At 43.4% G+C, this 26,689-nt stretch overlaps 2 protein-coding genes and 1 long non-coding RNA gene across 3 annotated transcripts in view; 1 reads left to right on the forward strand and 2 right to left on the reverse strand.

Annotated features, from left to right (window-relative positions):
- Nucleotides 1-274: 274 nt before the first annotated feature.
- On the reverse strand, nt 275-2,070 carry LOC135071596 (uncharacterized). The gene is made up of 3 exons (XR_010257296.1): nt 1,948-2,070; nt 781-883; nt 275-364 (listed from the first exon to the last, which is right to left on the reverse strand). It is a non-coding gene; the product is annotated as an uncharacterized LOC135071596 (long non-coding RNA).
- A 9,598-nt stretch (nt 2,071-11,668) lies between these two features.
- LOC135072094 (intermembrane lipid transfer protein Vps13D) overlaps nt 11,669-26,689 on the reverse strand; it is a 31,884-nt gene continuing 16,863 nt past the window's right edge. Inside the window, exons 20-27 of the mRNA XM_063966044.1 lie at nt 26,521-26,652; nt 25,339-25,501; nt 14,611-14,760; nt 14,356-14,520; nt 14,122-14,281; nt 13,438-13,574; nt 12,165-12,395; nt 11,669-11,692 (exon numbers count right to left, since the gene is read on the reverse strand). Of these exons, the coding sequence (XP_063822114.1) occupies nt 11,669-11,692; nt 12,165-12,395; nt 13,438-13,574; nt 14,122-14,281; nt 14,356-14,520; nt 14,611-14,760; nt 25,339-25,501; nt 26,521-26,652 (1,162 nt within the window). The remainder of the gene's footprint in view (nt 11,693-12,164; nt 12,396-13,437; nt 13,575-14,121; nt 14,282-14,355; nt 14,521-14,610; nt 14,761-25,338; nt 25,502-26,520; nt 26,653-26,689) is intronic.
- Nucleotides 15,781-17,946, forward strand: LOC135071594 (uncharacterized). Its single transcript, XM_063965356.1, has 6 exons — nt 15,781-16,007; nt 16,090-16,199; nt 16,274-16,499; nt 16,600-16,738; nt 16,828-16,921; nt 17,004-17,946. The coding sequence occupies exons 1-6, from the start codon at nt 15,957-15,959 to the stop codon at nt 17,170-17,172; spliced, it is 789 nt and encodes a 262-aa protein (XP_063821426.1). The 5' UTR covers nt 15,781-15,956; the 3' UTR covers nt 17,173-17,946.

Below are 26,689 nucleotides of genomic sequence, written 5' to 3' on the forward strand. Positions count from 1 at the left end.
ATGTTGCTGTCGCGCTCGCACACTCACTGCGGGCGCCCGTCGCACAGTCGCGACAGCAATATAATTACGCGCGAGCGATAAGGATGGTTAGCTTGGGGTCATTGGACAAAATTCTACGTATTCACGGACCAGGCTTTAGACGGCGTAATTTTATCCACCGTACATCATACCTGTATGGCGCGTAGCGGCCATATGGAGGAGCTGGCGGGCGGCGGCGGCGGCGGCGGCGCGGGCTCGGGCGCGCGCAGCCAGCGCGGCGCGTACACGGCCCAGGCGCCGCCGCCCAGCACGGGGTTGGCGCCCGCGCGCATGTGCACGCTGTTGGCCGGCGCGTCCTCCTCCGACGCGCTCGGGACCACCTTGCCTGTCGTGGAAATTAGAAAGAAACATTTGATATCATGTCAATGAGGGCTATCGTTTTTATACTTAACAGTTGGCACCCCTGGCGATTGACAGGACCTTACTCTACAGTGGCATCATCTTGATGAGTGCAAATGCGATAGTCCTCCCACCACTTTAGCGCTCACAAGCTGGCGCCACTGTCTTCGCGACTAGCAAGTGACAGGACCTTACTCTACAGTGGCGCCAACTGGTGAGCGCTAAAACGATAGCCCTCATTTTGTGATCATTATTATCGTATTCGCTATTCAATCGAAGGTGAAGGGTATTAACGTTTCCTCAAGTTATCAAGGCCGTATAATTTGATGTCAATGTTAATCAGCTATCAAATTACCATAAACTATGGATCAGACTATAGACAACACGACGTAACCTACTGACCTGACAGTGCCGCCCTCGCCTGTGCCGGCAGCGACTGCAGCATAGCAGCGAACATACGCATGTCGTGGTACGACAGCCGCAGGTTCAGCGTGCCCATCGCCACCTGCAAAATAACCGTGTCAGAAAACCACAAGATGTATATGTTACGGTTAATGTGATAAATTGAAAATTATTAATAATAACCGGTTATTATGAATAATTACCGACAGTCGCGGTAAAAGTGATAAATTAATCACATTTAACAGTGATTATTTAATAATTCAACCTTAGTACTAACAAATTTCATAAAAGAGAACAACATCTTGTGTACATGCTCCTGTACAGCCAAACTTTTGAACGTTTTGATATCATATATTAATATAATTTGGCATAATAAGTTTGGAAGGTTTTTTGCATAATATTACTTTTCCATGATGCCTATAACATAATGTTTTGATTTAAAGTGAAAAATAGGTTAAGGTGCGGCGGGGGTGGCCCTTGGGCCACCCCTAAGCCGCCTATTTAGTTTTATACACACAAAAATGACCTCATATTAATCACATTTACCAAATCATGCGGTAATTATTCATAATAACCGGCGATTATTCATAATTTTCACATTTATCACTTTGACCGTAACATATATATAGCCTTGATCATACGTACCGAGTAAACGGGCGAGACAGTAAAATGTTTTTTCGGTTGAGACAGTGATGTAAACGAGTAGCTGTTCACACGTGTTGTGAAATTAGCACAGTCAGTTCAGTTCTATTGAGACTTCTTTTTCTCTAATCTGTGGATGTGACGTCAATCATTTGGCCGAGTGGCGAGTGGCGAGACAGTGCACGTTCAGACCTGCCGAGTGAACGAGCGAGTCAGTGCGGGACAGCGGGAGGGTGGATACTCGGCCTAGTAAGCTGAACGGGAGTCGAGCTACTGTCTCGCCGTTTTGCTCGTCCGAGCACTCGGCCGCTCACTCGGCGCTATGTTCATACGCACCGAGTACTCGGCCGAGAGCACTGTCTCGCCCGATTACTCGGTATGTGTGATCAAGGCTTATAGGTGGGAGAAACTATCGTTTATAGTGTGTCTGGGGAAATAGTAATTTAGGGAAAAAGGCACGTATTTGCTCCAGCGGGTCCGACAGCCGGCACGTGATCACCGTGGTGCTCTAGCAACAATACTGACGTGCAGCACGCGGTCGGCGTGCAGCGCGACGTGCAGCGCGGCGGGGTCGACGATGGACAGCGCCGTCTCCTCCTCCAGCCCCAGCACGCACGAGAACACCTCCAGCTCGTTCAGCTCGCACGACACCGGCTCCAGCGGGTCCGACAGCCGGCACGTGATCACCGTGGTGCTCTAGCAACAATACTGACGTGCAGCACGCGGTCGGCGTGCAGCGCGACGTGCAGCGCGGCGGGGTCGACGATGGACAGCGCCGTCTCCTCCTCCAGCCCCAGCACGCACGAGAACACCTCCAGCTCGTTCAGCTCGCACGACACCGGCTTCAGCGGGTCCGACAGCCGGTACGTGATCACCGTTGTACTCTGGTGACAAACACACTCGTTGAATGACTGTTGACGGGTACCAATAATTTCAAGGTACAGTTTTTCAAAGAAACCACATTATTTTAGCGAAAATGTAACATCATACATTTGGACAATTATTTAATTATGGAAGTCACGTTTAAACAACTTAAAAAATTTTGCTTACATGCGCGTATAATAGCGATGGGGCCGTGACCACACTAAAATGATCTAGTGTTCCCCCCAGAATTTTGTCGATTCGAAGATGAAAGTTGATGGTACTCACCAGGGGCCAGGCCCCCTTGAAAATGACCTTAGATACGCCAATGGTTGCTTAATCGATTAGTATGTCAACTAACCTATTAATGAATGGTATCCAAATTTTTCAACAAACAAATATTCTGACTGTTTATATAAATAACTCTGTTCACTTGGAAAATTCCAATTTAAATGATTTGTGGGAATGAATAGAGGTATCCGTGCAGTGCCGTAACTAGGGCGGTGCCAGCGGTGCCCAGGCACAGGGCGCAGACCCTGGAGGGGCGCAGAAATGACCCGACCAGTATCTAGTTTTGTTTCATGCATGGTAGTTAGTAGGTACATTTTGTTTTATTGCGAATATGGTGTAGACGCGCCCTCTGTACTATCTATATCTATATGGCATTTTTCAAGCGATCTTGAAACAACAACACTTGTAAAGGTGGTTTTATATTTGTTTGATGTGTCGTGACGTGACGACGCGTCAGAACGGTATCGGTTTCATACATTTAGTACTAGCTGGTGCCCGCGACTTAAATAAATAAATTGTAGCCTATGTGTTATTCTGATGTATAAGCTATATTATTGTAAAGTTTCATTAAAATCCATTTAGTAATTTTTGCGTGAAAGAGTAACAAACATCCATCCATCATCCATACAAACTTTCCCGTTTATAATATTAGTAGGATGGTAACGTTCACACTAGTGCGTAACGTGTTGTGTTGTGATGGCTTATGTATGGAACCGATACACATCAGATAAATATAAATCCACCTTGTCTTGCTCGCAATATTACATACACAAACAAAAGTACCTATACCGTAACTATGAGACAATTTCTGTCTATATTCATTTGGAGGGCGCCACTTCCAACTTAGAAGTTCTAAGCAAATCTGTCAATCTAGCTGAGGAGATGTACCTACATATAGTTCACGTTACGCTGTCATTGCTGTCAGCCACATTCATTGGTCCTCCCTTTATCTTTGATTTTATTCATTAACTACGTGCGGCGTTACTGACGCACTAGCGTGCGAGAGATAGATAGAAAATTCATCGTTCGACAAGAGTGAAAAGGATGACTTACAAAACTAAACGATTCACAAACGTTCCATTCTGCCGCGCCGTCCCACCCAATGTTCGGGGATTCCCCGATACATCGAGAATCACGCATTCAGATAGCCGCAGTGTTGCCAGAAGGTTACTTTTGAACTGCATTGGTTACTTTTAGGTGATTTTTCAGAAATTGTAGAATTAACTTTTACAGGTTATTCAGTAAAAAATATTAATAGTGACAATTTAAAAATTATGTCATAAACTGCATTTAAACATGAATTTGATTTATTATTTGTTATAAAAAATGAGTTTTAGCCAAGCCAATGTTTTTCGATAGTGAAACGCAAATCCATGAAACGTTTTTATACGACCGGTCACTTTTCGGTCGAATTTAGGTAAATGATTGATGATCAATTGTATTCATTTTCCATCCATGAACAACCTTACACAATCGCACCGCTAAATAAAATAAAATAAAACTATAAACAAGTGTCGTGCGAACTTACCCTGAGTATGACGGCGTTGGTGTCCCACACGGAGGCGTCCTCCACGAGCACGAGCTGCGAGTCGGTGACGTTGAGCTTCAGCTCCATCTGCGCCTCCCCCGCGCCCGCCGCCCCCGCCCCCCGCGCGCCCGGCGTGTGCGGCGCGCTCGGCTGCCGAGACGCGTTGGCGGCCTCGTCACTACAAGAACATTAACCAAAACGTGTATCTTCTTTCCTCTGGTTAAGCAAAGCCATAGGTGCAAATAACATGACGTAGAACCGTGATATCAAATTAAAAGCAGTAGACGTGTGCATATTTCGAAGAAGACGATATTTAATTCTGCATCATTGCAAAATTACATATCCAGTAAGGTAAAAAGAAATATCTAATCAATTTTGGGGTATTTTTCTGCAATCAATCGCCAGACTATAATTAGATGTGTTTAGTATATTTTTATTACTAAAGAATAGCTGGCTTATGCCATGATATCTTCTTAAATCACCGCTAAATTAACTTTTATTTATTTATATAATTCACTGTGAACTTACAGTTTTACCCAAAACGTCGATCAGTGACAGAAGTACATAATACACGATTTACATAAATAGGTGCTTAAATACTACGCGACAGAAAATTGTATACCTCCAAAATATACTAAGCCATACTGTCAACAAACACGTCAATATGAGGTGAACTTTATCTAAATGAACTTACAATCGCGCCTGGTCAGGGTCGGCGCTGGGCGCGGGCGGCTGCATGATGAACTGGTTGACGGCCTCCCACCAGTCCAGGATCGCCATCAGACGCATGTTGTTCACCAGGATCGTGTACGCCGACGAGTCGCCGCGTTTCCTGAATCAAATATGATTACTTTAAGCTCTTGGATAGTGGTAGAGTGTTACCGTGCCGTGCAGTTTCCCTATTTGCAGGGCAAAGACTATTTATTGATTTTAAAGCTACTAAAATAGTTTTAACCGCTGTAAAATTAACTAAGTAAGTAAGTGTAAACTGTGTTTTAGAACTAGAATACAGTGATATTTTATAGAAGGTTGTGTAGATTATTGATCAACGGTGTCAATTACTTAATCGTGCTTAGTTCCTGTGGTGAACAGTGTAAGTGTGTCGACTCACCTAGCGTGTACTTCAGCCTGCACGCTGTGGCGCTGCTCGGCCATGGGCTGCACGATGTGGCTGAACACGTTGCCGCGCCGGTTGGCCGGCTCGCGCGCGTATCGCGTGTCGCTCACCAGGATTTCCTACAATCGCGCCCAAACATTATAATTATCATCTCAAAACAAATGAATGAGTAACGCCCAAGTATTTAGGAGGCTGACCTGCGAGACGAGGTCGATGTCCTGGCTGAGGTCGGAGTAGGTCTCGACGAGCAGGCGCGACTTGATGAAGTTGACGCACGCCAGCGCCGCCGCGCCCGCCGGCGCCAGCCGCAGCGACACGTCGTGCAGGTCCAGCTTCAGCGAGCTCGTCACCCACACCTGCGCGACATCGCACGTAAAGGTCAAAGAAACATACACATAAGGCCCGGTTTCCACCAAGGCAAAGCGAAGCGGAGAAGTGTAGGGCTGTAAATTTTTTCTATAGAATTTGAGAGCAGCGGCGGCGCGGTGCGGAGCGAAGAGAAGTGGAAATAATGAAATCTGATTAGTAATCAAAACACTTCTCTGCTCCGCTCCGCTCCGATCTGCTCCGCCTTGGTAGAAACCGGGCCTTACACTACATCGATTGTCAAACAACTAAGGACTCTTTCACATTAGTTGTTTTGAGCCACTACAGCGTCGTCAGCGTGTCTGTACTATACAGACCTGGTCGGCGGGCTGGTCGCCGGCCTGGGGCGCGGGCGGCAGCTCGAGGTCGTCGAGCGGCTCGCCCAGGTTGTGCGCCAGCACGCCGCGCACCAGCCGGTACTGCGCCGCGTCCAGCGCGCACTGCAGCGTCGTCAGTGTGCCCTGCACTGTCATATCGGCCACTGGAAGTAGTACGAAAACGAAATAGAAGATGAAAATAGGCCCTAACAGCACATTAATTCCAAATATTCAAATCCAAAATGTAACTGGTTTCATGCGCCAAATAAATACTTGAATATAAGACCACCACCGCCGCTGTAAGCGCAATCACAGAATAATAATAAGTACTACGTACAGAAGGTTTACTTCGCGAAGGTATTTAAAAAAATGTATGCTCAATGTCATTAACAATATGGTGTTGTTTATAATTTAGCTTGTCTCAAGAGTCAAGCACCATTTTGTTGACAAACGTCAGTGATCAATACTGCGCCGAAGCCATAGGGCTGACTTCGGTAAAGTGATGTGAGGTGCCAAACTGTAGAAAATGGCGGAGGAAATATATGATTATGCATGAATTATCATGAATAATATTAACCACATAATTACCTCTCAGTGTCTTCAGGCAACTTAAAACAGTACATTCTGTGATTTTATTATTATTTAGGCAGTTAAATACTGCACAGTATTTAGTACACCATTTTCTTTATTTTCTTCCATCATACACAAGAATACGCGTGCGTGAGTCAACGCTCGCTCGTATGTGAGGAGGCCTTGTCGAATAATAATCCTGTAGGGTGCCATCGTGCTTGTTTTGTTTTAGATGTAAACTCGCGGAGATGAACAGGCCTGGCGCAATTAAAAAGGTAAGTTTACCCGCTTTGGAGCGCTGCGTGACGTTGTGCTCGATGGTGAAGGCGAGGTGCGCGGGCGCCTGCAGCAGCGGCGGGCCGCGCCGCACCACGCGCAGCCCGCGCCCGCCGCCCGCGCCCGCGCCCGCGCCCGCGCCCGCCCCCGCCGTCGCGCACCACAGAGACGCGCCTTCCAGCCGCGCGCTGCGCACGTCTAACACTTCTGGCTCGCCTACACAATAGTTAACACTAATGATTCACTTCTGCCTTCTATTCAAACAAATTACATCGTAATGTTCATATTTTTGTCTTTTTGTGGTTCTTCAGGCTAAAGTAAATAGTAAATAAATTAAAGGCTGTCAGCTCTACTCTTTGTATAGATCGTTTCATCCACGAAGACGCGTCCCAACAATTTTTGATCGAGGGAAGCGCAGAGTACAAGGAGTTTGATCCGAGCAATCCGAGCGTCATAATGAGGATCAGTACTGTTGTAGAAAATTCAATAAAACTAGTATCTACGTTAATCTTTAAGACATAAGAAAGATATATCTTTTTGAATTATCCAAATCGGACCATTACTTACGAAGATATTAAGTAATAAACATAGGCCGTTTTTGCCGCTAAAAGTCAACGTACGCAGGGCCGCGTGACGTCACTATATCCGAATCGAGCGCAGCCGGCGTACTATTGGGATGGAAAATATTTTTTGTGTCAAGTCATACCCAGTTTCTGGCCTGAGGGGGGAGGGTATGTAATACCCAGCTTCTGGCCGAGGGGGAGTCATACCCAGCTTATGCTTATGGGCTGGGGGGAGGGGCTAGCCTTACCCAGCTTATGGCCTGGGGGGAGGGAGAGGGGTCAAGTCATACCTAGTCTGGGGGGGGGGGGGGGGTAATAGATTTCCAGGAGGGAGCAGCTGTCCTTTCCTGCAGCAGCTGGCCCGCCCATGGGAACGGCGAATAGATAGGTAGGTACGTAGGTTTAACTCAGAAAAACTAAATAACAGGTAGGTATTGCGTGTACATTGAAATGATCTTCATAGCAATGTCTTGTAGCCTAGGCAGAGTGTATCTGCCTCAGCTATACCTTAATGTTAGAAGTAAATAAATTAATACTTATACATTTTTATATTTTACTTGGAATGAAATGAATGACTCTAACAACACCTATGAACACTTAATTTGAATAAATCGCCAAATATACCACCGCGGAGACCCCAATCGCGTCTCTGCGTTCCATTGAATCGTATGAGCGTATGGATTTTTTGCGTTATTTTTCACAATTTCTATTTTTTTAAATGACCTATCGATAGCTTACTTTATTTTGATGAATAAATGTCATTACAAGTTTTTCTCTAAAACTGATAGTTTGGCTAGAAAAAAATATTTTCTATCCACGCAGTACGCCGGCAGCATTCGGATCGGATATAGTGACGTCATCGTCCCCGCGCCGGGCGGTCAGTGAACTATTTTAGTAATTTGGCCATAACTTCGTCAATTTTTGTCGTAGAACAAAAATTTTTGGACTGTGTATTAAGGATTTCTTAGCCCTATAAATCTGCATTCACAGCTAAAAATCGAAATGATCCTCATTGTAGTATGCGTGTGCACTCATAGATAATTTAGCGTGTACCGACAACACTCAAACATTAGCAGAAGAATAGTGGGGCGCGTCTTAGTGGATGAACCGATCTACAATAATATATTTTATTTTATTTATTTATTAGGTACACCAACAAAGTCACATACATAATACAGTTCATACATTTTAACATGGTTTAACACATGATGCGTATATGACCTCATTTACAGGTATACGCAGCATTTCATTAAAGTAAATAATAAATGAAATAAAATGTGTCGCGGCTCACCCGTGTAGGTGTCGGGCACGGTGCTGACGGTGCCGACGTCGCCGACGCGCGCGAAGCGGTTGTCGAGGCGCAGCTCGGCCAGCTGCACGGCCAGCGCGGCGCGCGCGCGCGGCGACACCGGCAGCACGATCACCGGCGCCTCCACGCGCACGCGCAGCGCGCGCCGCGCCGTGCGCCCCGACCCGCCCGTGCTGTAAGACACCTGGGGGGAGGGAACACTACGATCAGGTCCTGGCACCTCGTGGTCATTTTTCGCCCTTATTTTTCTCCCACACGAGATAACTTCCTTATAAATGGCAAATATTAACGTTACCGACTATTGACCTGGCTTGAACAACAGCGTATTACACTTAAAAATTTCAACTGATTTATCCAATCTCTAAGTAGCTCAGATGGAAGAGCATTCACCCGGCAAACGAAAGGTCGTAGATTCGATTCCCGCCTTAGGCAGTTCGATTTTTTCAATTTATTTATAATTAAATAGAAAGGCACAGGAACTACACCTGGCATCAATTAAAAGGTAGTTAAGTGTCACCTTCCGTCGCGCCTGAAGGATGACACGGCGCAACGCGCTGAAGTCGCGCGCGATGGCGTAGAGCTCGTGCAGCATGCGCTTGGTGTGCACGTACGTGCACGCGCCCACGTCCACCTGCACGCTGCACTCGTGCCCCGCCGCCGCAGCCTCCGCGCTGCTCAGTCTGGAGACAAATATTTTACTATTAGAGTAGTTTATTTCTCCATTAGAATACGTGCGGTGAACAAAATAATAATACACTCGCGAGCAAAACTATGGAATCACTTACATGAAGTTGTTTCCACGCGATCTTGTGTACTAACGAATTTGTTAGTAACAAAAAAAGTGGCACCATTTTAAAGATTAAACTTTTACCTTTTAATTGATACCAAATTCATTTAAATCACACCGGTATTTAAAAAGATATCCCGGCTGATGTGAAGAAGTAAGGAAAAAGACATGTATCAACTGTTTGATACGTCGCGAGTTGCGGCCTACTTACCCCCTATAAAAACACGTGTTTTCGGATTTTTGCTTTCACACGTTGATCCATACACATCTTGCTTATCAAAGATAAGCATACAAAGCTTGCTTATCGGTGACCTGCCGTCAGTTTCGAGCCTGTGGCAGGCGTTTTTGGAGTCAAATTCTATTGCTTATATCTTAGACGAACTGTCCACACGCTAACAGCTATCCTACGAACATTTCTGAGCTCTTGCTGGACGTCGATACCAATCAAATGACGATTTCATAGAGAGGTTGACATGAAAAAACGGTCATCCTTCTGCGATGTGCACTGGCGCTGTTCAGAACTTGGTCTCGGGATAAAGCCACTAGTCTCCCGAAAGCGTCTTAAAACTTTCGAAACCCAGGACTGGCTTATGTGGAGCTGACATGCGACAGCCCGCTGGCTGAGCCCTGCTTGCAATAGTGCAAGGATTTGTGCTGCTTCTGAAGGTGTAGAATCCCAAGTAAAGTGTCAAAAGAAGCTGAGATGTGTATGGATCAACGTGTGAAAGCAAAAATCCGAAAACTCGTGCTTTTATAGGGGGTAAATGGGCCGCAACTCGCGACGTATCAAACAGTTGATACATGTCTTTTTCCTTACTTCTTCACATCAGCCGCGATATCTTTTTAAATACTGGTGTGATTTAAATGAATTTGGTATCAATTTAAAGGTAAAAGTTTAATCTTTAAAACGGTGCCACTTTTTTTGTTACTTACAAATTCGTTAGTACACAAGATCGCGTGGAAACAACTTCATGTAAGTGATTCCATAGTTTTGCTCGCGAGTGTAGAAACACTACTCCTTATTTATTTTACCACGTTTAAGCATGTGACTACCAAATAGATAAATAAATACTCACCTTTGGTAATGGAATGTTAGTGCATCATCGCCGTGCGTCCTGAACCTGTCTCTCCACAGCGCATGCCGGGGCGACAGGTCAGTGAGCCGCAGCGCGCCCAGTCGTCCGCGCAGCTCTCGAGTGCCCCCCGTGGGCCCCGCGCCCCCGGGCCCCGGCGCCCCCGGCGGCGCGGCGGTGGACGCGACCCACACGCGGGACACGCGCGCGCGGCACCACTCGTCGGCGCCGCGCACCACCACCACGCTGAGCGAGCGCACAGAGATCTCGGTTTGCGTTATCCCCACTTCTGTCGAAGCATCCGATTGGCTGCTTGAGTTGGATGCCACTGCCATAAAAGATTACTAACATTAACAACAATTTACAGATCTAGAAAGTTGAGTTTCTTCGAATAAACCAGTCACATGATTTTGTTATTTACTTTAGTTTATATGAGAAAATGAAAGTGTGTCTTGTACCGTTGGCGGCATTTTTGGGCGGCTCCGGCGGAGGCGGCTCGTCGTCGGGCAGGTCGTCGCCGGCCACGCCGAAGAAGTCCAGCACGGCCACCCAGCTGTCGGCGCTCACCACCAGGTTCAGGCAGTTGAACTCCACTTTCGTCAGCTTTGTTATCTGTAAGCGATCATCACAACGTAAACACCAATGCAAGACCTCTATTTTCGTGTTTCTCACAAAACGTCATTACAACACTACCTTACAGTCAGCACCAAATGGTTGACACCCAAAGTAATTACAATAAGATTTGTACTGTCAACTTTTTGGCCACTTTGGGTGTCACGAAGTTCACGAACTATTTGACACTGACTGTACTATCGGCCACAGTTCCAGCTACCCATTTCCGGTCATGTCGTCTCATTCTATCGCAAAGACTCGCAATAAGAGCGAGAGAAAAAACGGAAATGGTGTAGCGAAACTCTTTATTGTACAATAGTCTACAAGCGTAACTTTGTACCACTAACCTTGTTGAATTTTTCCTCGAACAGCGGGTGCTGCGGATCCCTGGTGTGCACGGACACCCATACTAAGTTATCTTCCGGCGCCAGCGACGTGCGCGCGCGTCTCTCGCCCTCGCCCTCTGTGCCCCCGCTCCCTACCTCACCGCACTCCGGCGAGCAAGGAGGCGTGGCGCCGCATTTACTGTCGCGCTTGTTACGCCGCAACTGGAGGAAAAAACACATAATTTATTATTTAAGGTGCAATATCATGTATTAACTAGAATAGAATAAAATAAAACTTTATTGAGACAGTAAACACATATAAACAAAAACATAAAACAATACAACAAGACCAAAAACAATTTCTGAGTCACTTCGCCAATAAGCTCCCGCCCAGCATGCTCGTGAGGGCATGTCAAGAAGCTGGTCTTCCACGAACGTCCTTGCTTTTGGCATCGCGCATCCTTTTCGAGGTCGACTCGAGTTCGCTATCTCTCAAAACGGTGCGCATGCGCAATGCAGGGACGTTATGCATTTTCACAAAATTTTTGTTATTTTAAAACTTGTAAGCGCTTTGGACCTGTTCTGTAAGCTTACAAATGTTTTGCATTATTAAATGAATAAAATAAAAACAAAAGTTATTTTTCTCAGAAACCTAAGTAAGTAAGTAGGTGTATGACGCTTTAATTTGATGGGCCATCTTATTTTGGCAGCAAAAGTTGTAAAATCTCTCGTATAGTCACACTCACCAATTTGTCCAAAACGTTGAGTTCGCTGGGCAGCGAGCAGCAGTGCGCGCGCGCCGCCAGCAGCGAGCTGGCGCTGGCGCCGTCGTCCAGCGGGCACGTGACGAAGTCGGGGCACGACTTGGACACGAACACGGCCTTGGGCAGCTGCGGCTGGTGCGACACCATCAGCAGCCGGTGCTTCGAGCCCGGCTCCTTCGTCAGGTCCTCCATGGTTATCGAGTGCAGTGACACCTAGAAAAATTTGGATATAAGAAAAAAGCTCCCTAAGGCTTTGGTCTCCTATAACCAGCAGGCAGCGTAGGCCATGTACGTACAACGACACGCCATAAGCCGCGTCACAATGCTTACTATAGAAGACTGTTGTAGTCTCCTTCAGACGTTGACGTTATGATATAGATTAGAAACTATGGACGTCGATTGGAACATTTGACGCTGAAGTACGCCGCATTGCTAGCGTTTGAAAGAAGATCATAGCCTATTAAAGAATGAAGTACATTATAGAAAATTTCCATTGTGTATGAGTGGTTACTGGTCACCTGCAGCGTGGTCTCGTGCGCGTGCGCGGCGCGGTAGTGCAGCATGTCTCCTAGTGTGAGTGTGTACCTGCAGCGTGGTCTCGTGCGCGTGCGCGGCGCGGTAGTGCAGCATGTCTCCTAGTGTGAGTGTGTACCTGCAGCGTGGTCTCGTGCGCGTGCGCGGCGCGGTAGTGCAGCATGTCTCCTAGTGTGAGTGTGTACCTGCAGCGAGGTCTCGTGCGCGTGCGCGGCGCGGTAGTGCAGCATGTCTCCTAGTGTGAGTGTGTACCTGCAGCGTGGTCTCGTGCGCGTGCGCGGCGCGGTAGTGCAGCATGTCTCCTAGTGTGAGTGTGTACCTGCAGCGTGGTCTCGTGCGCGTGCGCGGCGCGGTAGTGCAGCATGTCTCCTAGTGTGAGTGTGTACCTGCAGCGTGGTCTCGTGCGCGTGCGCGGCGCGGTAGTGCAGCATGTCTCCTAGTGTGAGTGTGTACCTGCAGCGTGGTCTCGTGCGCGTGCGCGGCGCGGTAGTGCAGCATGTCTCCTAGTGTGAGTGTGTACCTGCAGCGTGGTCTCGTGCGCGTGCGCGGCGCGGTAGTGCAGCATGTCTCCTAGTGTGAGTGTGTACCTGCAGCGTGGTCTCGTGCGCGTGCGCGGCGCGGTAGTGCAGCATGTCTCCTAGTGTGAGTGTGTACCTGCAGCGTGGTCTCGTGCGCGTGCGCGGCGCGGTAGTGCAGCATGTCTCCTGGTGTGAGTGTGTACCTGCAGCGTGGTCTCGTGCGCGTGCGCGGCGCGGTAGTGCAGCGCGAACTCGCGCGCCGCCAGCTCCACCAGGCTGCGCTCGCCGCGGCCCAGGTCGGCGCGCAGCTCCACGCTCACCTGGCACACCTCGAACCGCACTGCCACAACAACAGACGTTTAAGTCTGGTTTTAGTGTCACGCGGACTGTCATGTCAGTGCGGATCGCTCCGCACAGCCGATCTATATGAACTACTATAGTCTGTTCCGTGAGCACGTAGAATTTTATCCAATGACCCCTAGCTATCCATCTTTATCCATCTTTAGCGCGATAGCAACATAATTACGCTCGCGCGTAATTATGTTGCTATCGCGCTCGCACACTCACTGCGGGTGCCAGTCGCACAGTCGCGACAGCAATATAATTACGCGCGAGCGATAAGGATGGGTAGCTAGGGGTCATTGGACAAAATTCTACGTGCTCACGGAACAGACTATAGTAGTTCATATAGATCGGCTGTGCGGAGCGATCCGCACTGACATGACAGTCCGCGTGACACTAAAACCAGCCTAAAAGCACATAGGCAAAGTACATTATCTTAGTTGCAAGTGTTAATTTTTTTTTATCCACAACGAGGTAATCCTCGGCCAGCATCTCACCTGGTGAATGAATCCAGCAGACTATAGTATTCCAGGCATGCTACTGACCTACAAGGTGAGTGAAACGGCGCGCGTGGTGCGGCGCGGGCGAGGCGAGCGTGCTGCGAGCGGGCGCGGCGGGCGCGGCCAGCGCCGCAGCGCGCAGGGCCGGGTCTAGTTGCAACGTCGGCACCGCCGGCTCTAACAAAGCGCCTACACCCGCTACCGCCTGTAAATACATTTTTATTCAATATCCAAATATTTTTAAATAGACAAAATGAAACAAATGAAACTTTTCGTTACCTGCGCGTAGGTCATATGTCCATCGGTGACGTCAGCAGCGCGGGCGTCGCTGGGCGGGCGGTGGTGGGCCGTGGTGATCCACTTCACGGTGTCCAGCACCTGCTCGTACTGCTCCCGCCGCGCGGTCACGTGGAGTCCTCCCACCACGGCGCCGCTCACTTCACACTACAAATATAAACCAGGGAATATACAACGCTTTCGATAAGTTAGAACGATGAATAAATAATTAGAAATGTTTATATGTATGTTATGTACCTGATGCAAACCATCTTCACCCTCGTTGTAGTTGATAGACACCTGCAGCGCCGTGTTGTGCAAAACCGGTTGTCCATTGGACACGTCGTAAATCTCGGCCATGTTTTCCGCCGTCAAACTGAGCGCCTTCAATTTCTCGCCCACATCAACCTGAAGAAAGATACCATTAGTATCTAATAGTTTCAGATCAAAAGAAAATATTAATATTATAGTATTTTGTACAGGGCTTCAATAGAATTTTTACGTCCCTCGATTGCTAAGGGCTTACGTTAACTCACGCGGGCGCACGTACACGTATCTGTATCGAAAAATAGTAAGGTACTTGATACAAATAAGGCCTACGTTCTAATAAGGCCTATACATCAGAAAACACAGATAAATAAATCCAACCGGGATAATACTTCAAGGAAACGTACTCATGTGCCCTACAACCCGGTAGAGTGCAAGAGCGTCCCGATTCACGATCCCAGCACCAATTGGCACGCGTTCTTCTAAGGTGGTGGGTGATTTCGTGCTCTCTTATAAAAATCTGGCGATTTCATCTTAAATTTTCGGTAAAATAACGCTGTTTTAGATTAAGCTTTTCTTAGTAATCGTTTCTAAATATTTCTTACTAGCTAATAATTACCTTAATTTGTACTACTGGCTATAGATGCATTATTTGTAAATTTTTAAAGACAACAAGAGCGAGATATCTAATAAGGCCTAGGCCTTATTTCAGCATGGTAGGCCATATTGGATACTTATGTCAACAGCTGATTACGGACAAATTCATTAAACTAAATCTGTCTTATTACAAAAAAATGGTTTAGAACGGTATTAAATCAGGTACTACCAAGTTCTAGAACTAAAGTTAGTACTAGTATCAAATCGTAGTCTTATTACAAAACATGGTTTATTCGAAGATCAGTTAGTCCGAGGATTGCTCTATGATTACACAGATAAAAAATAAATAAATAATGAATACCATTCATTCATTCAATTCATTCTGTGGAACGTTCCGATTCTCGAAATATGTATTTTTATTTCATATTTTAAAAAATGTTTATAATACACAGGTATGTCGTGAATTTATTTAAATTTAGTTTTAAAATTCTTTATTTCTTTCTTATATCATAAGTATTAGCACAATTAACAGTTATAATGCTGTTTTTTATTGTTGAAGTTCTTTTATATTTTTCACAAATTTGCAGCGTGAAATGAAGTATGTTCGAATGGCGCGTAAATGATGGCTGCTATCAAATTATTTTGGCTAGATTAACAACTTCATTGATACCTACCTAAATAAGTGCAGTTGGGTTCGGTGTTGTTTTTCAATTCTTGTAAGTTATTTAAATAAAAACAATATGGCAGAACAGAAGAAAAAAAGGGGTGAAAATTGGAGTTCTGAAGAAAAAGTAGGTAACATTTTGGAAATACTTTTTATAATTTTAACCATCTATTACTATTTCTACTAATGTAAATATTTGGTTATTATAGGAAATATTGCGTCAACTAATTGGTCAATCTGCGCATATAATAGAAGACAAATCTACAAAAACTTCAATAAATATTCAAAAGATAAAGGAGTGGAAGAACATTTCAAATAAGTAAGTTAAGAATAAGTTTTGTTACAATGATAGTATGAATTTTATAAAAAACATTCACTTATTACCTATTTTAGATTCAATGAAATAACTGGCAAGTTAAGGTCATGTGCAGAAATGAAATTAGCTTGGAAGAGGATGAAATTGTCTGCCAAATTAAATTTATCTTCGCACAGAAGGGAACAAACTAAAACCGGAGGTGGCCCAAAACCATCATCACCCTCTCCAGAGGACTTAGAAATAATGGCTATTGCTCCTCACGACTTCGTCATTGAATTAAATGACTATGATAGTGACGCAGTGGTAAGTGATTTAAAAAATAACTGTAATATCATAAAAATACTCTGATAATCTTGATGATAATATCATGCAAAAAACAAAACATGTAATTTTTATGATTTAGATTCCAGTTACCAAACCTACTGCTACCGCAACTACTGCAGAGATATTAATTGACACTCAATCTGGTTCTGGTATTGAAAGGAATGAAAACAGCATAATATTCATAAATAATTCAGAACACACCATTGAAGAGGTTCAAGGTACAAGAATATGAATTAACTACAGGGTATTAATAAAATTGATAATCTTAATTTTGCTAAATGTTTTGAACTTTATGAATTAATTTCAGTTAACAAACCTAAAAAACTTGCTCAGAAGACAGACATTGATATTACTAATGACACAAAGGCTAAAACTAAAAAGCAAAAAGACTTAAAAAATAAGTAAGTGCATCTACTTTCGATATAATTAAACATTTTTTGTAATACCTAGGTATTTTTTATACATTTTATACTTAACTTACAGATATGATGGAATGCGCCAGTCTATTGTAGACAGCAATGTACATTTTAAAGAAAGACACTTGGAAATGATGAAAGTTGAACATGAGTATAATATTAAAATAGCAAAGTTAAAAATAAAAAAACTTGAATTGGAAATAGATTTATTAGAAAGCAAGAGAAATACCAATTAAGTTTTTATCTTAAAATTAACATCATTTTTTCTTATTCTGTTGATTGTTTTAAAGATTTTATTATAATAAATATTTTCTATAACTTAAGTTTGTACATGAATTTTTAATTAGTATCTTCCCTTAGCCCTTTTGAAACTTGGTAACCACATTAGTCTACAAATGAATTACGAACTTTATACAACAATACTGTTCTGAACATGACTGTTCCCAACCAGTAGTGAACAAACATGTAGCAGAAGTTTTCTCACAAATATCACATTGTCTGCAATATTAATAGAACAAGAGGAGGCTTTATAGAAATTCAAAAGTATAGCTGGTTCCGGTAGCGTAATTTGTGGTTTATCTTCCTACTCCAAATAACCCAAAAAGCGAGCTGCCTGTCTAGGCCGCTGTAAGCTTCCGGCAGTGAAGCTGGTGATTGGAGAATTTGAGCCCGTTAATGCACTACTGTTGATGAGGTTAAGGCTGATGCATTGTCTGTTCCATATTTTATGTCATCACTGGCAACACACAGTGGTCAAAACTTTCGTCTTGATGAGACACTGCGGTATTTGGGACGTGAATGTTCGCGAAGCTTCCAGAATGCTGCCCAGCCAATTCAGGTCCATATTAATTTTGAAAACCATTGTTGAGAGGCAATAACGTCCATGAATCGGAGGTGGGTGATGTACTAGCCGTTGATACTTATTCCAAATCCGGTCCAATCCAGAAGCTTGTGATGAATTATGTGAGACAATATAGCATATTTATTCATTAAAATACATTTATTATGTATTTCAATTAAAATGTGTTTCTATAAATTGTCTCCTTCTAATACTTCCTCTTACAGTATTTCGAATAGCTGCCTGCACCACTGGCTCTTGCGATGACGTTTGTTCTTGGGGATCTTCCTCCTCAGGAAACACGTCTTCTCTCATGTCGATCGCGAGGTTGTGCAGGACAGCACAAGCAACAATAGTTTTTTTGGCAGTTTCTATATCACCAAACATACCTCTAAGAAGGCAACGAAAACGTTGCTTCCAGAGTCCAAAACACCTCTCCACAGTATTCCTTGTGCGGATGTGGCAGCGGTTATAATTTTCTTCCGCCTGCGTTGAGGGATTTAGCAAAGGAGTAAATAAATAAGATGTACAAGGATACCCACTGTCGCCCAGTAATAACCCAGAAAACGCACCAGCCTCAAACCTTTCTTTTAGTCTGCATTCCCTAAAAATCCGTGAATCATGCACACTGCCACGCCATCTGGTAACAATGTCCATGATTTTCAGGTCAGCATCACATACCACCTGCAATACAATAACATATTCATAATAAGGTAATCATTGTCAGTTAGAAAGAGGTTATGTTAATTTCAGTGAACAATATGTAAAAATTACTGTTTGTTTAAATAGATAAATAATAATCAGAGTTTATTTTTACGATAATTATATTAAAAGACTAAATATGCTGACATTGCAAAGTGTTATCATATTGTTAGGAGTAACACAGCTTTTTTTAACAGCAAAAGCATCATAAAGTGAATATTAATATTTTTCAAAACATATTACGGCCAATAATAATTAATGATGAAATCTATTCTTAGGTTATATTGTTCTATAGAGGTTGTTATAAAATTTTGGCAACTTGCAATTGTAACGTAAACATTAGCTTGCAATGTCACACTGTTTACAAACGAGGAAAAGGTCTATGTATAAAGGGAAATGATGGGAAAAATTGTAGTAGTAATATTAATTACCTGTACATTAATTGAAGGGTATCCTTTCCTATTGATGTACAATTGACCCCCATCGGCGCTCACTTTTTTTATTCTTATATGAGTGCAATCTATTGCACCTATTACCATAGGAAAGCCAGCTATGCTTCGGAATTTCCTCATACTCTCTTCTTGATCTATCAATGTTGCAGGCATTTTGATAAATCTTCGGGAAATTCTTGAGAGGCATTCTGCCACCTTTTTGCATGTCTTGCTGATAACTGGTTGTGATACACCATGCAAATCAGCTGTATCATCTTGAATCTATGAACAAAATCACAAGACAAGACTGTAATTTAAGTTTCTCGACTAAAATATCTATCAATATTAAAGTTTGAATAGCACTTACTTCGTGGCGAGCCCAGTTGCGTAAGGCGCAAACCACCTGCAGCTCAGGGCTTAAGGGGCAGCCTCGAGGATCGTGTGCCAAATCCTCTCGTAACAAATCCACCAATTTTTGCCCAAAACGTTTCGAAAAACGGTATTTACTTTTGAAGTCAGGTTCTTCTAGTAAAAACGGATTTGCTCGGCGACGTCGGCGACATTTTAGATCAAAATTGGAAACGAATTAACCCACAAATTAACCAATTCACAAAAGCGATTTGACATTTGACATAAGATAAAGACGTCAAAGTCAAATGTTCACAGATTACTAAAATTTGGTCCAAGCTTAAACTAGGGGTCTTGCGGTTTTATCTTTAGTACCACACATAGTTCCAGAATTAGTGATAAAACTTGTTTTGTAATAAGAATTTTTCTAGTCCATAGTTAGGACCAGGTTTAAAACCAGTTTTAAACTTAGTCTACGTTTTGTAATAAGACGGAATGAGTCAAAGAGTAACTAAATATTTATTTAATAAGAATGTTACTAACAGCACAGAAAATAAAAAGAAAACAGAGTAAAAAAAAATTACTAAACCTGTAAAAAAAAGAAACAAAATACAAAACCAACAAAAACTAAGAAAAAAAAGCCGTATGTATAATTCTAAAGGATAGGAGAATTAAAGCTGGTATAATCATGCCTTTCTCGAAGACAATGTAGCAGATATGCTACCATAAAGGACTGCTTTTGGTGGTATCATAAAGATTGTGTAGGAGTTCGTAAAGATGATTCAGAAGCCTTTTTATGCCCTGGTTCTAACAAAAATTGAGATCTCATTTTGTTTACAAAAAATCAAGACTAAATGATGTTCCTAAACTGATTTATTTAAAAGGTTTTATGTGTAGGCCTTATTCGAACACGGTGTTTTAATAAGCCCTATACAAAAAAATAATATTGTTTGTTTTTGATATTTTTTTTGATAATTTAAGTAAGGAATCATTACTTTGTTACTATGAATATTTAATTTTATCTATTATTTATGTATTATTCTTAATAAGTGGAATTTAAGTTTATCTAGAGATTACAGTATATTTATGTTTACTTGGTATGTAAAATTTTGATAACGCAAACAAATCGACGTGTTTAATGTTATAAGATCGCATTTTGTTTAATACAACCTCAATTTTAAGGTCTACAGGCATTTGAATCATATAGGCCTTATTCCGTGTAGGTGATTTAATAAAGCCAAAATCAGTGGTTTCGTAATTTGCTTATTTTGAATAGATTTAGTTAACAATTGTGTTATTTTTAGTAATAAATAAAACCGTGTGGAGTTGCTGGTCCTCCCATCGGTCGCGTCCCCAGGTGGTGGATAGGGGAATGCCTCCCAGATATGGGTGGTACTAGGGAAATGAAATACCTAGCGCGAACCAAAACCAGTAGGCATGGGCGTGCCTTGAGTCCAGGAAGATACGGCCTAAGGGATCTTACCCGATACAAAAGACGAAGCTGTGGATCAGTTAACCTTCAATGAAATGGCGGAAAGACAAAACAGAATACCCCAGGAGGGTACCGTAACATGCGGAGAATCCCTCCCTGAACAGTGTCGTGCCCAAAAGACAGGACAGTGTTCGGGCAGCCCCTCGGATTCTGGGGGGGGCGATTTTCGCTTGACGACATCGACGGTAGAATCAGGTACTAAGCTAAAGGAAATCCCCAAGGCTTACATTCAACAAGTACTTAACAAGAGCGTATTTACGAACAGACAAAGATCAAGCTCTATCGGCAACTTACCCCAAACTAAAGATAAAATCGATCTATCATTAGAACAAGATCAACATGACATCACCCATATAGATGACAACTGTGAGAACACTCAGCATGAGAATTGGACGGTAATTACCAATAAAAAGCGTCTTAGATCAAGTCCTGAAACATCAAACAGATGCAAACAAACTAAATTGAACTCTTATTGGCTAAGTCAGACAATAGAAACTTCAAATCGCTATACCGAACTGGAAGTCGACCAGGAAACACCAGTAAAGGAGAGCCCTAGAGAGCCCAGACCTCCGCCTATATTTGTAGACAAAGTGGCTAACATACAGCCCCTAATAAACCTACTCAATGCGCACGTATGTGACAATTATACATTAAAGGTGCTACAAAATGATAAAATTAAGATCCAACCACATACATCACTAATTTATCCTAAAATAGTAAAACTGTTAGAAGAAAAAGACACAGAATTCTATACTTACAAACCCAAAAACGAAAGAAATTTCAAGGTAGTCCTAAAAAATATGCACCCTACAATGGATATAGACGAGATAAAAATACAGTTACATGGACAAGGACACGTAGTTGCAAATATTTGGAACATAAAACAGAGATCCACTAAAAAACCCTTACCAATATTTATCGTGGAACTTGAGCCAAAAGCCAATAACAAACAAATCTATGACATTAAAAGGCTTATGAATTGTAATATCCACTTTGAACCACCACGACCAAAGCGTGAAATACCGCAATGTTCTAACTGCCAGCAATATGGCCACACCAGAAAATATTGTCGCAGAAAACCTAAATGCATCAAATGTGCTGGGGACCACTCTTCGTCTGCTTGTGCAATGAAAGGGAGGCTGTCTAATGTCAAGTGTGTTCTTTGTGAAGGAAACCATCCAGCCAATTATAAGGGCTGTAACGTATACAGAGAACTACAAAAAATAAAGTATCCACCTCCACGCGAAAGAAAGCCTCCAAAGGCTCCTCAAAAAGATGAGACAGCACCCAATCCAAGTAGTATACCAAACATGCCAAAAAAGACTTACGCCCGGGTAGTAGCCAGTAACGAAAATGCAAATTATAATAAGACAGAGACAAACTATGCTCAGGATCAGAATTTCGTCAAGGATATGATGGAGATGCTAAAACAAATGATGAACCAACTTACAACTATGAACAATCTGCTCCTAACACTAACAAATCAAATTACACAAAAACGGAACTAAAATTAGTGATTTGGAATGCCAATGGGCTGTTACAACATACTCTAGAAGTTAAAACATTTTTATATGAAAATAATGTTGACATACTGATGATATCGGAAACTCATTTCACCAATAAAAGTTATATTAATATCCCGAAATATAAAATCTACAATGCAAATCATCCCGACGGTTCTGCACATGCTGGATCTGCAATACTCATAAAATCGAATATTAAACACCATCTAGCACAGCCCTATTGCTTCGATAAAATCCAAGCAACAAATATTGTGGTTGAGAGCTGCACTGGGCCTCTGACGGTGTCCGCATTGTACTGTCCACCTAAACATAACCTAAAAAAGGCGGACTATACTGCCTACTTCAGAACTCTCGGAAATAAATTCATAGCTGGTGGAGACTATAATGCAAAGCACGCTGACTGGGGGTCGCGCGTTACCACGCCCAAGGGACGCCAGCTCCTCTTGGCGAGTCAGGAATTGCAATTGGCTGTTGTTTCATCCCGAGAACCCACATACTGGCCTACAGACAGGAAACGAGTCCCTGACCTTATGGACTTCTGTGTGACAAAAGGCATTGCGGACACACATATATCGGCTAAATCGAGCCTGGAACTATCATCAGACCACACGCCAGTTGTAATAACCCTAAAAAAAGATGCCAAGATGGCGCAGGGACAGTGCAGACTTCACAGTCTCAAAACAAACTGGTCACTATTCCGCAACCTAGTATCCTCCACGATCAACATGGGATTGCCGCTTAAAACAAATGAAGACATCATGATTGCTGTGGAACACTTTAATAACTGTGTCCAGACAGCGGCATGGGAGGCGACTCCTGAACAACGGGATTGCACTCCAAACTCTTGCCCTCAAACCATAAGAGATACGATCGCTGAGAAACGCACTGCCAGAAAGACCTGGCAGCAGACGAGATATCCCGAAGATAAGAAAAGGCTAAATTATATTACCTCAAAACTGAAACGGATACTCCTAGAATATAAAAACTCAGGCGTTGAAAAATACCTTATAAATCTAGATGCTACGCGGGCAACGGATTATTCTCTTTGGAAAGCCACCAAGAAATTAAAACAACCCAAGCTATACTCACCTCCTATACGTAGGTCAGACAACTCATGGGCCAATAGTGACATAGAGAAGGCTAAAACATTTGCTTCACACCTGAGGGAGGTTTTCAAGCCAAATGACATCGAGGGTACTTTGGACACAGTTGATGAGATTTCTAGAGCGTTGGATACACCTTACCAGCTGGACCCACCCTTGGATGGATTTACCAGGGCTGAGGTACGTGATGCTATATTAAAATTAAATCAACATAAAGCACCTGGCTACGATCTAATAACGGCTAAGGTTTTAAGAGAGCTACCTAAGGAGGGCACCGTCGTATTAACGCAGATATACAATGCAATATTGCGTAGAAATTACGTTCCACCCCAGTGGAAGATCGCCAAGATTATTATGATCCTGAAGCCAGGAAAGAGTGCTGAGGAGCCGAAATCTTATCGCCCAATAAGTCTTCTGCCGATAACCTCAAAGGTGCTGGAGAAACTGTTCCTAAGCAGATTAAACCCAATACTCAAGGAAAGGAAGCTCATCCCAAACCATCAATTTGGATTTCGGCATGGTCATGGCACAGTGGAGCAGATTCATAGACTCGTTGATGGCATATACAACTGCTTTGAAAATAAGGAGTACTGCTCTGCAGCATTTTTGGATATATCTCAGGCGTTTGACCGGGTCTGGCACGAGGGCCTCCTGTATAAAATTAAGGAAAATCTACCAATAAACTTCTTTCTGTTTTTACAATCTTACTTACATGAGCGCCGCTTTTTCGTGAGCTATGGTGGAGATGCCTCGGATCTTCAGGAGATCTGTGCTGGCGTCCCTCAGGGCAGTGTATTGGGTCCAACATTATACCTACTGTTTACGTCTGACCTGCCAGTGACAGAGGGTGCAAGGGTGGGTACCTTTGCTGATGATACGGCTATTCTCGCCGTTGACAAAGTGGCCACTAAAGCTTCTGATCTTCTGCAAATAAGCCTGGACAGCATCTCGACTTGGCTTAGGAAATGGCGAATTCGAGCAAATGAAACTAAGTCGGTCCATGTCACCTATACGCTGAGGAAAGAGTCTTGCCCACCTGTTACCTTAAATAATGTTGTAGTACCACAGGCCGAGGAAGCTAAATATCTTGGACTGTACTTGGATAGACGACTTACATGGAAAAAACATATATTCACTAAGCGCAAAGCACTCGGCGTACAACTCAGAAAGTACTACTGGCTGCTAAACAGAAATTCAAAGTTATCTCTAGAAAACAAACTTCTCATATATAAGTGCATTATGAAGCCGACTTGGACCTATGGTATCCAGCTGTGGGGCACTGCAGCAAATTCCAACCTAGAGATATTGCAAAGATTTCAATCGAAGCTTCTGAGAATTATAACTAGCTCGCCCTGGTACATAACCAATGAGAGGTTACACCATGACTTAGGAATTCCCACAGTAAAGGAAGAGATATTAAAAGTTATGCCTAAATACAGAGACCGTATTCTAAACCACGTAAACGAGCTTGCAGTGGAGCTGATGAAACCGAGAGTGGTATTCTCAAGACTGAAAAGAAGAACGCCTCTAGATTTGTGTCAATAATACCTAATACGGTAAATTTCAAGCAAGACAGGGACATGTGCGAATCTGTCCTTTTATATTGACGTGGCCTTGTCATTGGACCTGGACCACAAAAGATGACTATTTATTACACATATTGCTAAATGTCCATAAAGGAGACAGATTGCATTATTTAATATATTAAAAAAAAAAAAAAAAAAAAAAATTTTTAGTAATATTGCTAAAATTAAAGGATGGAAGAAGTTAATTAACCTTGTTTTTGTTGACTGGCGTTAATATTTATTGAAATATAAGCATTTAAAGTTAGGTAGGCCTTATTTGTATCAAGTACCTTATGAGCGTAAAATGGCGCGGACGCGGCGCGGCGATTGGCAGGCATGAATATTTTAGCGTAGGCCCTAAGTAAGTGAATAAGCCAAGAAGAAATACATAAATAGTTACCGTGGCAAGCGAGATGTCGCGCACGCGCACGCGATACGCGGCGTGCGCGGGCGGGCCGGCGCGGTTGGCCAGGCTCATGCGGCCCAGGTGCGCCACCAGCACCGCCGAGCTGCGCGCCGCGCGCGGCAGCACCACCACCGGCGACTCCAGCTCCACGCTCACGCTGCACACGCAATATCAATGTATCAAATCAACTAAAGCCTGGTCCGTGAGCACGTAGAATCCCGTCCAATGACCCCAAGCTACCCATCCTTATCGCTCGCGCGTAATTATATTGCTGTCGCGACTGTGCGACGCGCGCCCGCAGTGAGTGTGCGAGCACGACAGCAACATAATTACGTGCAGCAACTTTATTCATCATCATTTCAGCCACATGACGTCCACTGCTGAACATAGGCCAATGATTTCCACATCGCTCGGTTAGTAGCTGCCTGCATCCAGTGCCTTCCTACTACCTTTATAATGTCGTCAATCAACTGTTGCTCACTCAAAATAAATGAAAACAAGATCTACAAAGACAAATAGACTACAAAGTGGGGTCACTTCTTTACTTGCCTGGTATTATTACAGAGTTTTCAAAACTTTTAACAGCAATTATTCTGAAAATGTTGACCTTTTTCATATTGTGAGACCAAACTACTTCAAAAATCAAAGTAATAAGGAATTCTTTGGCGACACTACTTAGCACTCTCCCGGTGAAAAGTTGAAGTATCTGTTTACTGCTTAATATTCTGCTATTTTGGTATGGCTTTAGTAGGTATTTTCTGTATTGTTTTAACTTTTTTCATATATTGTAGTTATACTGCATGCTAAATGGTTTTGTTTTGGATTGTATCTTGATATGCTTTTTGTGAAAACTATGTAAGGCATTTTTGATCTTAACCGCCTCATCTATTAATAATGCATATATGCTGTTTGTTTTCCATAAAATAAATAAATAAATAAATAAATTATCATTTCTAAAAGTTAGTAACATGTTAGGCAAGAAGTAGTCCCGCTTGTTAAGATCTACAACCTGATCGTGTTAACTGTGCACCTGGCAGCCGTGACGTCACATCGACGCTCCGGTATTGACGGGGCGATCTCGAGATGTGCGAGGGAGTCCCATTCCAGCAAAGTGTGCAGTTAGCTCGATCGGGTTGTATGCATTCTTCTAGCAATATGTTATGGTGATGTACGCACCTGAGCACGATCTGCTCGGGGCGGATGTCGGGCGGCTCGTCCAGCGAGCAGCCCAGGCTGACGGTGCGCCGGCGCGGGGACACGCCCTCCATCGACTGCGACAGCTTCGGGTTCGCGTACAGCGAGTCGCCCCTGGAAGTTGACAAACAATATTTACGGTCGTGGGTGG

This window comes from Ostrinia nubilalis, chromosome 5, assembly GCF_963855985.1.
Source record: "Ostrinia nubilalis chromosome 5, ilOstNubi1.1, whole genome shotgun sequence".
NCBI lineage: Eukaryota > Metazoa > Arthropoda > Insecta > Lepidoptera > Crambidae > Ostrinia > Ostrinia nubilalis.

What these genes read in the sequence shown, in the direction of transcription:
- LOC135071594 (XM_063965356.1), top strand. Translation starts at nt 15,957, where the DNA reads ATGGCAGAACAGAAGAAAAAAAGGGGTGAAAATTGGAGTTCTGAAGAA. An exon ending in ATTGGAGTTCTGAAGAAAAA is followed by an intron (nt 16,008 to 16,089) that starts GTAGGTAACATT and finishes TGGTTATTATAG; the next exon opens with GAAATATTGCGTCAACTAAT. An exon ending in TGGAAGAACATTTCAAATAA is followed by an intron (nt 16,200 to 16,273) that starts GTAAGTTAAGAA and finishes TACCTATTTTAG; the next exon opens with ATTCAATGAAATAACTGGCA.